The following is a 14,238-nucleotide window of genomic DNA, read 5'->3' on the forward strand; positions in this document are numbered from 1 at the left end:
GTGCCCGGCTAGCTGCGGCAGCATCTCCCCCACCTTGTACCCGGCAGCTGCGGCAGCATCTCCCCTACCTTGTGCCCGGCTAGCTGCGGCAGCATCTCCCCCACCTTGTGCCCGGCTAGCTGCGGCAGCATCTCCCCTACCTTGTACCCGGCAGCTGCGGCAGCATCTCCCCTACCTTGTGCCCGGCAGCTGCGGCAGCATCTCCCCCACCTTGTGCCCGGCTAGCTGCGGCAGCATCTCCCCTACCTTGTGCCTGGCTAGCTGCAGCAGCATCTCCCCTACCTTGTGCCCGGCTAGCTGCAGCAGCATCTCCCCTACCTTGTGCCCGGCTAGCTGCGGCAGCATCTCCCCCACCTTGTGCCCGGCTAGCTGCAGCAGCATCTCCCCTACCTTGTGCCCGGCAGCTGCGGCAGCATCTCCCCCACCTTGTGCCCGGCTAGCTGCGGCAGCATCTCCCCTACCTTGTGCCCGGCTAGCTGCGGCAGCATCTCCCCCACCTTGTGCCCGGCTAGCTGCAGCAGCATCTCCCCCACCTTGTGCCCGGCAGCTGCGGCAGCATCTCCCCCACCTTGTGCCCGGCAGCTGCGGCAGCATCTCCCCTACCTTGTGCCCGGCAGCTGCGGCAGCATCTCCCCCACCTTGTGCCCGGCTAGCTGCGGCAGCATCTCCCCTACCTTGTGCCTGGCTAGCTGCAGCAGCATCTCCCCTACCTTGTGCCCGGCTAGCTGCGGCAGCATCTCCCCCACCTTGTGCCCAGCTAGCTGCGGCAGCATCTCCCCCACCTTGTGCCCTGCTAGCTGCGGCAGCATCTCCCCTACCTTGTGCCTGGCTAGCTGCAGCAGCATCTCCCCTACCTTGTGCCCGGCTAGCTGCGGCAGCATCTCCCCCACCTTGTGCCCAGCTAGCTGCGGCAGCATCTCCCCCACCTTGTGCCCGGCTAGCTGCGGCAGCATCTCCCCTACCTTGTGCCCGGCTAGCTGCGGCAGCATCTCCCCTACCTTGTGCCCGGCAGCTGCGGCAGCATCTCCCCCACCTTGTGCCCGGCTAGCTGCAGCAGCATCTCCCCCACCTTGTCCCCGGCAGCTGCGGCAGCATCTCCCCCACCTTGTGCCCGGCTAGCTGCAGCAGCATCTCCCCTACCTTGTGCCCGGCTAGCTGCGGCAGCATCTCCCCCACCTTGTGCCCGGCTAGCTGCGGCAGCATCTCCCCCACCTTGTGCCCGGCTAGCTGCGGCAGCATCTCCCCCACCTTGTGCCCGGCTAGCTGCGGCAGCATCTCCCCCACCTTGTGCCTGGCTAGCTGCGGCAGCATCTCCCCCACCTTGTGCCCGGCTAGCTGCGGCAGCATCTCCCCCACCTTGTGCCTGGCTAGCTGCGGCAGCATCTCCCCCACCTTGTGCCCGGCTAGCTGCGGCAGCATCTCCCCCACCTTGTGCCCGGCAGCTGCGGCAGCATCTCCCCTACCTTGTACCCGGCTAGCTGCGGCAGCATCTCCCCCACCTTGTGCCCGGCTAGCTGCGGCAGCATCTCCCCCACCTTGTGCCTGGCTAGCTGCGGCAGCATCTCCCCCACCTTGTGCCCGGCTAGCTGCGGCAGCATCTCCCCCACCTTGTGCCCGGCTAGCTGCGGCAGCATCTCCCCTACCTTGTGCCCGGCTAGCTGCGGCAGCATCTCCCCCACCTTGTGCCCGGCTAGCTGCGGCAGCATCTCCCCCACCTTGTGCCCGGCAGCTGCGGCAGCATCTCCCCTACCTTGTACCCGGCAGCTGCGGCAGCATCTCCCCCACCTTGTGCCCGGCTAGCTGCGGCAGCATCTCCCCCACCTTGTGCCCGGCTAGCTGCGGCAGGAACTCCCCCACCTTGTGCCCGGCTAGCTGCGGCAGCATCTCCCCCACCTTGTGCCCGGCTAGCTGCGGCAGGAACTCCCCCACCTTGTGCCCGGCTAGCTGCGGCAGGAACTCCCCCACCTTGTGCCCGGCAGCTGCGGCAGGAACTCCCCCACCTTGTGCCCGGCTAGCTGCGGCAGCATCTCCCCCACCTTGTGCCCGGCAGCTGCGGCAGCATCTCCCCCACCTTGTGCCCGCCTAGCTGCGGCAGGAACTCCCCCACCTTGTGCCCGGCTAGCTCCGGCAGCATCTCCCCTACCTTGTGCCCGGCTAGCTGACTCTAATACAGACTGCAGAGCCAGCGGGTTCCTGCTCCGGAGGATTTGGACTTTACGCTCTCCAGCCGGAGAACACAGGCGCTCTTCCCACTTTCCCATATTCTGGATAAGGCCTCGTTCAGGGTGCAGGCTTCGGAGGGAGGGCGTGCTGCCGTGCGAGCTGCCGTGGGACACAAAGTATTCAAATTGAATACTGGTTGTCAGGGAAGCAGCCGCCCTGTCTCCGAAGCCCGGAGTTGACACTGGCTACAGTTTCAATAAACAAAAAATTCGTTTTTTGAAGCTGCAGCAGCGTCACTGGGACCTCGGCAGCCAATGAAATCATTCTTGAGAATTATTTCAAGACTGCAACCTCGATCCCTAACCTCAGGTCTGTAGCCCCGCCCCCTCCTCAACTCCTGAAACAGTCTGCTGGGGATGAACACACATCGCCCAGCAAACTGCCGCCCTCCCTCCTGAAAGCCCTCCCTCCAACTCCTGCCTCTGGCACCCTGAACGAGGCCTAAGTCGTCACTTGTTCTTGCCCTTTTCAGCCCGTAGGCAGATTTCTTTCCCCATTTGTACCCTGGCTTTGGGGACTCCTGCTTTCAAAGAACTTTGACTTACTTGGCCCTAATAACAATCTCCATCCCAGTGCCTGGAGACAAGAGGACTTTGGGGAAATATTGCACTAGGTGTCCTTGCTGTACTTTACCCCAGGACACCCCCAATATTCTCCCCGAGTACCCTTCCTCATTCCCCACAGGAAGTTACCTTTGTATATGTAACGGGTCTATCTATCCCCCCCCAATCTCACATTGGCCCGGGTGCTCTAAACTGTCCCCATTACGTGTAGTGTTTGATGGTGCACCTGTAGGCAACAGGGCTCCTGAGTCTCCCGCTTGATGGTATTAGGGGATTATCAACAGACAGGTATCTGAGGTAGTGTGTGCGAGTCCAACTTACATCATGTGCAGCGCCTCCACCTCATCAGGATCTATGCTTCCGCAGGGAGATGGTCCTGGTGAGGAACTCCTTCTCGGTAGTGCCATCCACGTGCGAGTAACTTCACACTCACACAGTGGGGGTCTCGTTGAACAAGGCATCTTTATTGTAGACGGTGATGTGGCAGACTGCCCCATGCAGCTGCCGGCTCTAGCCGCACATCTCTCCGTGCTGTCCCTTCGCAAGGTATGCCCTCCTGAATCGAAGCGGGATTCCCTATTCTCCTAGGGAGATCCTCTCTGCGCCAGGTCCCTGGACACAGAGTGGCTTGACAGGCTGATTGGTCAACCTGGACCGCTAGTTACTTCACTAGGGTCACAAATTGTTTCCTCAATCCCTTATGCAGGTCATACTATCCTATCAGCTTTCCACCGCTGCCAGAACACGATAGAACTAGAACTTGAACTCTCACTCCAAAATCCACCACCAACACCCAACCAACACATCTACAGCTAACTGTGTTGTGCCTTATATACTTCAGGAAAAAGTCGCATCCCTGATGTCACTATCCAGGGACTCAGAGCATACAGCCACTCCCCTCCATACATAGGGCACCTCACCATTGGATGAGGGAAAACCTCCATAACTACTGTGGGCATACCTGTTCTTACCAGGACTTACTGCCCAGAGAGGAAAGCAATAAGCCATTTATATACATGGCTATATATATATCTGTGTTGTGTGTGATTTACTGTTTGCGTTTGCTAAATAAACCTGTTTTATTAAACTCCTTTGTTTTGTCTGGCGATCCAAACGAACCTGGTAGTCTGATCAACCCCTGAGCGCGACCAAATCATTTTATTTATTGCGCTCTCCATTGCCGAGCTTTAGACAGGGCAGATGCTCTTCTAATTGTCATGCTGGTCCCACACTTTATTTAGCCATTGTGATGCGATAGAGATGCAAAGCTCTACTGTGTGAAGTACAATAGAGCCCCTTCTCTTGCCCCAAGCAGGCACCCATCAGTACAGATCACAATATGAACATCATTTAGGGACTCGACTGCAGGAAGCAGGAGTTGTGCGCGCTTCGCCTCGTTCAGGGTGCCAGAGGCAAGAGTTGCAAGGAGGGCATTCGGGAGGGAGGGGCAGTCTGCTGGGCGATGTGTGTTCATCCCCAGCAGACTGTTTCAGGAGTTGAGGAGGGTGCGGGGCTACAGACGGCAGCTTAGGGATCCAGGCTGCAGTCTTGAAATCATTCTCAAGAATGATTTCATTGGCTGCCGAGGTCCCAGTGACGCTGCTGCAGCTTCAAAAAATGATTTTTTCGTTTATTGAAACTGTAGCCAGCGTCAACTCCGGGCTTCGGAGACAGGGCAGCAGCTACCCTGACAACCAGTATTCAATTTGAATACTTTGTGTCCCGCGGCAGCTCGCACGGCAGCACGCCCTCCCTCCGAAGCCTGCACCCTGAACGAGGCCCACAGATCGTTTCCAGCTACTGATGCTGCCCAAGTATCCTACAGCGGGGGAAGCTACTGGTTGGATGGACAAATCTACCCGAGATATCCATTTGAAACTAACAGCAGCAGCAGTGAGTGGCATCAGGAAATCAGGGCATCAGGAAATCAGGGCAGCAGGAAATCAGGGCAGCAGTGAGTGGCATCAGGAAATCAGGGCAGCAGGAAATCAGGGCAGCAGGAAATCAGGGCAGCAGGAAATCAGGGCAGCAGTGAGTGGCATCAGGAAATCAGGGCAGCAGGAAATCAGGGCAGCAGTGAGTGGCATCAGGAAATCAGGGCAGCAGTGAGTGGCATCAGGAAATCAGGGCAGCAGGAAATCAGGGCAGGAGGAAATCAGGGCAGCAGTGAGTGGCATCAGGAAATCAGGGCAGCAGTTAGTGGCATCAGGAAATCAGGGCAGCAGGAAATCAGGGCAGCAGGAAATCAGGGCAGCAGGTTGCTTAACCCTGTTGTTGTCAGAGGTGCATGGAACGTATTGGTTTGCAATAAAAAGGGGCGTAACAGGTGCAAACAAGGTCTTTAACCCCTACAGTGCGCCAGTCAGCACTGACGGGGTGTAATCTGATTAGAGAAGGGCAAGAAAAGAACTGCATCAAGAATATTGGTTTTATTTTGGACCATTAATTAACAAAGAGCCACAGATCACTGCCTCCGTATTCATGTTCTGCTGTGCGGTGTATTTATTGTTTTCCTCTGAATAAACCCAACAGGACAGAGTGGAAAGCCAACAATTGATCCTAATGTACCTAGATTCTTCTTTAAATCAAACTGTTAATTAATTTAATGTGTCTCCAACCCCTACCCCAAGTAGAGGTTGCTTGTGGCAGGCGAGGACGGGAGCATACAGAGATAAGGCAGGGACCAGGATTGGGAGATATATTCCCAGAAGCAAGGAGGAGAAGCATGGAAAGAAAGAGAATGTGTGAGGATGATTTGTAGGGGTGTGTTTTAGTGCAGGGGGTATTGCTGTGTAGTGTCAGAGGGCGCAGGTAAGAAAGGAGATCATGTGAACTGAGAAGTGGTGAAGGAAGGAGAGATGGAGATATATGAATAGAGTTAGAGACATAATGAGGCTGGTAGAAAGAAGTGCGTATTTTGAAAATAAGTGAGGTCAAAGCAAATAAAAACAGTAGTGGCGGCCTTAGTTTAGTGCTGAGATGTGCAGTCTGGGATAATTTCTTCCTTTCCAACGCAGTTCAAAATCCAGGATTCAGGGCCAGTAAGTGTTGTCCACTTGTTTCACTCCTGTTGAACTCCCTGTTCAGCTGCACACTGTATTATACTTAAAACATGCTACTTTAAATGTATGCTGCTTGCCCCTTCTCTTAAAAGGTGGGCGTTTTCTTCTTGTGTAGTGACTTCCATTCCCCTGCCTGCAAATCGCGTTCAGTGCTCCATAGGAGTGCAGAACGTAACATGTCCTCTAGATAAAACAGCTTCAAAGCAATGACGTAACCACGACAGTACACCATGGGGCCCCTGGAGGGCCAGACGCCATGATGGCCGGACATTTGTCTCAGCGTCTCCCCTGCTCAAATCGCTCTCCTGGCTTCCTATCAAATCCTGCATCTCGCACTCAATTCTCCTCCTCACTTTTAAAGCTTTACACTCTTCTGCCCCTCCTTACATCTCAGCCCTAATTTCTCGTTATGCACCATCCCGATTCTTGCGTTCTGCTCAAGGACGTCTTCTCTCTACACCTTTTGTATCTAAAGCTCTCTCCCGCCTTAAACCTTTCTCACTGACTGCCCCACACCTCTGGAATGCCCTTCCCTTCAATACCCGACTTGCACCCTCTCTATCCACCTTTAAGACCCACCTTAAGACACACTTGCTTAAAGAAGCATATGAGTAGCTCCGTGGCTGATACTATACACCTCATACATAAACCTTGGCCCCTTGCAGACGCACTTACCAGTATGCCCTCCTACTGTCTCTGAACCCGTGTGAAAGTATTGCACCCGCTTTATCAAATGAAACACTCAAATTTCTCTCTCTGGTTATACATTTCGTTGATAAATCCAACATTTTATCCCTTTACCCCAGACTGTCTCGGAGATGATAACACTCGAGTCGCAGCAAAGGCGACAGCCAAAGAGTGTCAGCCATTTTCTGATGTTACAGCTGCCATGTACAACCCGAAACACACCAACCTTCTTACCCCCCTGTACCCCATGTATCCACTTACCCTTCCGTCCGTATAGATTGTAAGCTCCTTGGGACAGGGCCCAGCTTACCTACATTTACAGTGTATGCTAATGTTTGTTATTTCATTGTTTTTCGTCCTCCAGCCCTATTGTACTGCACTACGGAACAGGTTGGTGCGTTATAAATAATTGACGATAATAATAATAAATACGCTGATGGTTTTTGCGCTGGTTTTTCCCCAGTTTTGCAGATGGGAAACTTTATTAAATAGATCCCCTTAGTGTCTATATGGAAGGATGTAAGAGGTATATATCCTGGGTGTCTATGTGAGGAGGTATATGTCCCTTATATTTCTGTGTATAGAGATTAGAGGTTTGTAGGGTCACCGGCTTTCATGGATCTTTACTCCTGAGGACGCATGACTCGCAGTCCATGTTAAAGTGTTCACTTGGCTTTGAAGCTCCACCCGCCAATTTGACGCACATAACCCAATCAACATACCTGAAGTCATTCGTTCACTGCAGCTAAAACACAATCATATGAAGACATAGATATATTAACACTGAAGCCCATCATGTAACATTCACACACACACATTGCCACTCAAGCGCACACAGACACACACGGTAAGACGTGCACAAGAGACACACATACACTTGGTAGAAGATGAGAGGTATGTGTCCCTCATGTCTCTAATGGAACAGGTGAAAGGTAAGTGTCCCAGAACTGTCAGCGTCTGTACACCGACGAGAAAGGTGTGTGTTCCTATGTAAAGATGTCCGAAACTATCCAAAATGTATTTGCTAAATTTGAAGTGTTGGTTCTTCCCCCAAATTCGATTCCTTGCAAAATGTTTTCCCAAACCTCAAAGGGCTAATAGTATCGTCGAATGAGTACGCGTTCGGTGGAATATGGCCAGTGAGCTCAACACGGTGTGTGTCCTATTTATAGGGTCAGCGTTTGGAGAATCTAGTGAGAGAACTTCACAAGCGAACCAGGAGATGAGAGCATTTGGCAAATGAGCATATTAAACATCATTGCAATGCACATCGACTTAATGCTCGGCAAATTGTCGGCGAATCCTAAGCCGCAGCTATTTCTCTGACTGCAACTTCACACGAAGAGATCGCACATCTCCATTCCTGTTGTCCTCATAATAGAAGAGGACATGTATGTGTCCCCGTAGTCTTTGTGGTGCTTTTATAAGTTATTCAACTTTATGGAATAGATTTGTTTTTCTGTGGAATAAATGAACAAATAACTCCTACATTTGTACCTCGGGGACCCCTGTGCATTAACAGGACAAACGGCTTTCAATTAAGTGTCTGCAAAGTGTTTTAAAGGCCATTTAGCTGGATTTATCATAGTAATAACAGCGAGGTGAGCAGTGCACATACCCAGGGGGGTATTTAGCTTCCCCTGGGTGACAGTAACATGTAGGGCCTCTACACTAGGCAGAATATAAATAATGGCGCCTCCTTCCAAATCTCTTATGCAGAGGTCCCGAGCCTGTCCCCATATCTCACACACTCAGCCATGCAGCTGCTCACTCTGCTGCTTCTCTCTCTCCTGGGCTGTGCAAGAAGAGCGCAGGCTTACCAGGCAGGCGACGAGCCCCTAGAAAACATTCTGGAGGTGCCACCCAGTTACCTGGAGGTACAGGTAAGTCCTGGACTGAGAGATTGAGCGCAGTGCAGGGACAGAGAGCAGTGTCTGGGTGCAAACCGGAGCATGCTACACTGTGTACTTCATACAGAGATATCCGATAGTGAGAGATAGCTGTGTATCTAATAGTGAGAGATATTGATAGGTGTGCATCTTCTAAGAGATTAGTGCAATTTAAAGCGAGAGAGGTGAGAGCTGTGCACCTTACAGTGGTTGTTATATCATAATGAAAGATACCTTGGCATCTTACAGTGAGATTGCTATGCATCTTACAAAGAGATGGACAGTGGAAGACAGCTGTGCATGTAATAGTGACAGTACATGAAGTACAAGAAAAGATGATAACCTGCAGCATAGATCTGGATAATACCGATATGAAGATTTTCATTTAATTGCGAGAATTAAAAGGGTGAGAGAGAGCTGCACATCTTGTGAAAAGTTATGCGGTCAAGCAATGTCCATCTCTGCTGTGTCCCGTCCTCATACACCGTCATTGTAGGCAGACACTGCGCTATAATGCTGCGTTAATGAGGGTCACAGGGTTCATGCACGTGCAGCTATTTGTACAGCTTGCAGTGTTATTCAACCAGGGTTCCTAGGAACCCGTGGGTTCCCCGGCATGCCTAAAGAGTTCCCTATAGTTTTCAGGTTATTTAAAAATTGTACCAAATGCAGAAAAATTTACAATGCATCTGATCTCAGACGCGCTATTAGAGAGGGTTGGGGTTCCTTACAATGCATCTGATCTCAGACGCGCTATTAGAGGGTTGGGGTTCCTTACAATGCATCTGATCTCAGACGCGTTGTTAGAGAGGGTTGGGGTTCCTCAGAATTTCACATTGGGTTCCTTAACCAAAAGAAGGTTGGAAACCACTGAGAGAAATGTAAGGTCTTAAAGGGCCATCCGTATCAACCAACAGAACTTAAACCATAGAAGAACTGCAGACCTTATGGTGAGGATTAGCAGAATGAAAGATCGTTTTACCACAGGACGCAGAGATTGTGAAGACGCGTGAGAGATACCTATGCATCCAGAAGATAAGTAACCTGTGCATCATATAGTCGTGAGGAGCAGTGCGAGAGATACTCTTCTGCACCTTCTGGATGTATAGGCAAGAGAAAAGGGTGCATCATATAGTGGTGTGGAGCGGAGAGGTGGGTAGCCGTTCATGCCGGGGGCAGTTATTTACTCAAGTCTTCCGGCTGCAAAAAACAGTGTAATGGAATTGCACAAGATTGATCAAATCACAAAACGTTAGTGCTTTCAATGGATTTCTCGTTTTCTTTGATACTTATGGCGCGGTTTGCCCTGGTTTTGCAGTCGGGTGGTGAGTAGAAGCGGAGTGGGATAGCGGTGCATGTTGTAGCGTTCCCCGAGCCTGCCTGTGGTGTGTGCATGTAACGAAAGAGCTGTGGAAGTCTCTGGTGACCTTACTGGGATCTCTCTGTCTCAGATGGATGACCGCCTCATGTCACACCCTGTGCCTGACGAGAAAGCAGCGCTGAATGCTTTACTGAGGACAATACTACACAACAGACCTGCACGGAGCTCCTTCCAATTCCAGCCCCAGAGGTAGGTAACGAGAACAAGAAGCATGTGTGATGGGCGGTCATATGTAGGTCAGTGGACAGACAATATGGGGGGAGGGGTGAGAGAGTGTATATGGGTGTGTATGAGGTGTGTTTGAATGATTTGTGAGTAGACAGAGCTGTAGGTGTGGGGGCTGTAGGGCGGTTGATTGTAATGTGTGTGTGTGTGTGTAGAATGGTTCTTTTGTAAGAGGGTCTGTATATTTGCGACAGTCTTCATGTGTTTGGCTTGTAGCTATAGTTTTTTTTTAAATGCCCTTTAGATAATAAGTCTGACAGGGTGCAATACTTCTTGAGGTATCTGACCCTTCGCTTTATCCTTTGTGAGATAGATCTGAGGATACAGAGATAGATAGAGGATTGGTGTGTGGAGATGTCTGAGAGTGCTGGGGGGCAAGGTGTATCACCGTCAGATGTATTTAAATTGTGTGCCTTCTAGGTTTGGCAGGGATGATGGCAGGATCAACTCCCGTGACTGGGACTCCATGACACCCCAGTTTTGGAGCAAGGCAGTACCCCAACGCTTTGGGAGAAAGAAGTGAAAAGGAAAAACATGCACCTGCACATACACACCACTGCCCGGGGCGGTTGTAATGCACAGCAAGTCCTTATGGCAGCAAAAGGGATAGGCACACATGCAACACGACACACAGAGATGTATTATGTACACAGCTATTTAACTCTGCACATGATGCCCGTCTTACAGTTACAAAATATGACTACTAATCATTAACCTCCCGTTCACTTGTTTAGAGCGCACACAATAACATACACTCCCTCGTATCATACAGTACGTCTTCTGTGCATATGCACATCCTTTCCTACTGCGCTCTGGTTAATAAAATCCTTTATTGGTGTATATCTCTGAGGTGGTCTTTCTAAACATGCACCGGGCCAGGGATGGGAGGGCTAGAGAAGAAATGGGAGACCATTAGAACATCCGGAGAGGTTTTTTTTTTAATATAGGGGGCAGGAAGTAGTAAGGAGAATTAAGCATCATAGAAGCTGCAGCACCGAGATGGGTCCTAGGTCCAATTATTAAGAGGCCCCCTTTGATGTATTAACAGAACCATTAAAGCCATTTAAAAAAAATGATGACAATTTTACATATACATTCATAGGGAGAGATTCCTGTAAGTGCAGTAATCCTGATTGTGTGGCGATTCACACGTGAATAACGTTGGCATTTATGAGTGATCTCCTTTAGTAATATTTCATAAGGTAAGCAAAATATTTAATCAACAATAACTAAGAGCACATCCAATGTTGGTTCTCTGAAAGGTAAACAGGAGCCCTTCTTTTCTGAGGCAACCTGGTTCTACAGGATGAAGCAAACCTAAAGATAAACATATTGTTCTTGCACTTTATTGCAACAACGAGTGCAATGTTCATTCTCAAGTGGTATAGCCTGTTTAAATGGCACAACATATTTACGAAGCAGTGCAGTACCCTATAACCTCTTCACCTGAACTGGCTTAGCAATGCTCCTTAAATATGGCCCACTATGCACTTGCAGGCTATGTTCTTATAGAAGGGATTCCTTTAGGGGAAAATACTGCAATTAAAAAGGGGACGTTTTCATGAATGTGAAGGCGGAGAGACTGGGGGTTCAGAAAAAAAAAGAGAACATTTTTTTTTCTATAAAAAGAATACTTTATTAAAGTTTTTCTCCTAGGATAGTTATCTCCAGTGTGACAGAACTTACGCTGAGGTAGATACAGTGCAGGGAAGTTCCTCCCTGTAGGAGCAACTACAAAGAGACAGTTTGTATATGGCCTGCGATGAGAGTCCTGTCAGTTTCTAAGCAGGAAACCCCAACGGCTGCAGCAACATCAGGCAAACACAGTAAATGATGGAGAGCTTGGTAAAAGCTGGCTGGTGTTCTAGTAACATTTTCACTGACTAAGACATGCATAGCAGTGACATTTACTGAGTTCGTAACACCGAAGGGGATAGTGCAGTAGGGTGCTGTGTAAAATAAAAAGTGATGTAGTAATGATCTGCAGATCCTTAGCAGGAACAGGGAGATGATGTTCAACTCAAGGTGGGTACGGGGCTCACAAAGTGATGCCAGTTACCAAATCTCTCTGAAGATGTTCAGGCAATTATGACCAGGACAGTGGATGGGAACGGCTGTATTGTAATCATACTCTAGAGCAGGGGTGCTCAACTCCAGTCCTAAAGCCATCCCCAACAGGTCAGTTTTTAAGGCTATCCCAGCTTCAGCACAGATAGCTCAAATCAATCCCTGCTTCAGCACAGGTGGCTCAATCAACTGAGCCAATGATTGAGCCACAGCCACCTGTGCTGAAGCTAGGATATCCTTAAAACCTAACCAGTTGGGGGGTCTTCAGGACTGGAGTGGAGCACCCCTGCTCCAGGGGGGCAGGGTAAACATTTTGCTTTGTGGTTTGACAAAGATAACTGAATGGCGGCAGTAAACAACAGCCCGTGCGCGTTTAAATCAGGATGCAAAATATAGAATAGGGAGCACAATACTGCCGTTCTGTGACTGGAGACGGAGACGCAGAGTGTGCGTGTCCAACATAGCAGTGTTAGGAGAACCAGAACGTGACGAGCGATGGGCAGCCTGCTAAGAAAGCCAGAGAGAGAGAGGTAAGTGCATCCCCCTGACCCGAAAAAGCATGAGATATTGTAATATTAACAGCAAACATGTCTATGTTCTTCGGGAAAGCAGCCTTTATTCCAATTAAAATTCATCTTATAAACGGAAAAGTTCATTTTCAAACATTGAGAATTGATTGCTTGCCTGTTTTTAAAAGGCAACCAACTCCAGGTTTTAATCTGTTAAAAATAATAGTCATTCATTCCCTTTGGACCCATATGGGACTGTATGTTTAATAGGCATTTTCATGCTTTCCGTGAGCGGAAAAAACAGCCCTGCACAGCTTTGTACACATAATTACATCTATAAAGAGCCCTCTTGCTGCTCCTTTCAAGGCCTGCGACAACACTACATGTCTGTAGGGATGGGATACTAGCCACTTAAATGGCCTCATATAGAAGGGAGATGAAGGATACTAGTGGGATTAAGTACTTATTTTCTGATTTCTAATAGGGGCTGAAAAATTACAAATGTTGTACATTTTGAACAATGATTTAAAACAATTTTGGGGTGACTATTGGCAATATTCTGCAGTGAGGGTATGATTGAGCCGGGTCTTAACGACCACTCCGCAGTTATATCCGGTGCTGTCATAACAAACCATGTACAGATAAGGTCAGCTCATCATCTCTGGGATGAGTGTGTGTGTGTGTGTGTGTGTGTGTGTGTGTGTGTGTGTGTGTGTGTGTGTGTGTGTGTGTGTGTGCACACACGAGCAGGTGTCCTGAGGAACGCTACATTCATACAACAAATTTCATTAGATGGATCAGCATTAAAATCACCTCCTCCCAGCCTTTCCAGTCAGACACCACCAGGAGGCGTAAAATGCATCAGCAGAGGGGGAGACGGGTGCATGGGAAGGAGAGGAACTTTAGCTTACACAGGGTCAAATGGTTGCCTTCCATCTATGCTTGTGTGTGGCAGTGATGGGGGTGCCAGCCTTGCTGCCCCTGGTTCTCACAAAGCAGGATGTGTTATAGGGCTGTGCTTGCAAGCTGGAGCTGTAAGGGGGATGTTGGTCCCGTAGCTTTGGGGCAAGGATTGGTGCCTCTGGTTCTTGAGTCTTTGCATGGCCGAGATAAGGTTAATTGGTTGGCTGAACGATTAACTCAAAGAAGGGGGGGGGGGGGCAGCTGCACTCGTGCTCCCCCCCCCACCTCTCTCACTTGCCCCCTGCCATGATCTTGAGGTATTGCAAAGCATTGTGGGCAGCATTTGCTCGTGCTGCATCTCGGGTTGTGGAAGATCCGTGGCACACTGTCGTGGGTTGTGTAGAGAGTTCAACTAGACACTGGTACCGTCCGCTCAAACTGCGCTCATCTGGGGAGAGATGAAACAAGTCACCCCCCCAGCACACAGACAGGTCGGTACTCTACGCATGCTGTGGGAAACAACCCTGCAGAGGCCACAAAAACACGCAGAGGAAAATCCTGCTCAGGCCGAGCTTGTATAGGGAAGGACGACAAGGGCATGGGATGAAGAAGTGATCCAGTTATTAACAAGCTATGCTATTGTGAAGTCCAATAAAACGTGTCCCCTCGGAGGAAAGCATTGCAGAAGTGAAGGATTTAAACACGTTTTGTGCTGTCCTACATAACCAG

General features: G+C 50.0%; 2 protein-coding genes across 4 annotated transcripts in view; one reads left to right on the top strand and one right to left on the bottom strand.

Annotated features, from left to right (window-relative positions):
* Window positions 1-6,973: 6,973 nt before the first annotated feature.
* TARBP2 (TARBP2 subunit of RISC loading complex) overlaps window positions 6,974-14,238 on the bottom strand; it is a 51,835-nt gene continuing 44,570 nt past the window's right edge. For 2 of the 3 annotated variants that reach the window (XM_075591790.1, XM_075591788.1), the window contains exon 9: window positions 6,974-13,957. In XM_075591790.1, the coding sequence (XP_075447905.1) occupies window positions 13,800-13,957 (158 nt within the window). In that variant the 3' untranslated portion in view covers window positions 6,974-13,799. The remainder of the gene's footprint in view (window positions 13,958-14,238) is intronic. The other variant, XM_075591789.1, reaches the window with a different exon arrangement.
* On the top strand, window positions 8,238-10,841 carry NPFF (neuropeptide FF-amide peptide precursor). Its single transcript, XM_075591793.1, has 3 exons — window positions 8,238-8,418; window positions 9,876-9,994; window positions 10,451-10,841. Exons 1-3 carry the CDS (start codon window positions 8,293-8,295, stop codon window positions 10,551-10,553), a joined length of 348 nt encoding a protein of 115 aa, XP_075447908.1. The 5' UTR covers window positions 8,238-8,292; the 3' UTR covers window positions 10,554-10,841.

The sequence above is a fragment of the Ascaphus truei genome, chromosome 3 (assembly GCF_040206685.1).
Source record: "Ascaphus truei isolate aAscTru1 chromosome 3, aAscTru1.hap1, whole genome shotgun sequence".
Taxonomy (NCBI): Eukaryota; Metazoa; Chordata; class Amphibia; order Anura; family Ascaphidae; genus Ascaphus; species Ascaphus truei.

What these genes read in the sequence shown, in the direction of transcription:
- NPFF (XM_075591793.1), top strand. Translation starts at nt 8,293, where the DNA reads ATGCAGCTGCTCACTCTGCTGCTTCTCTCTCTCCTGGGCTGTGCAAGA. An exon ending in CCAGTTACCTGGAGGTACAG is followed by an intron (nt 8,419 to 9,875) that starts GTAAGTCCTGGA and finishes TCTCTGTCTCAG; the next exon opens with ATGGATGACCGCCTCATGTC. An exon ending in TTCCAATTCCAGCCCCAGAG is followed by an intron (nt 9,995 to 10,450) that starts GTAGGTAACGAG and finishes TGTGCCTTCTAG; the next exon opens with GTTTGGCAGGGATGATGGCA.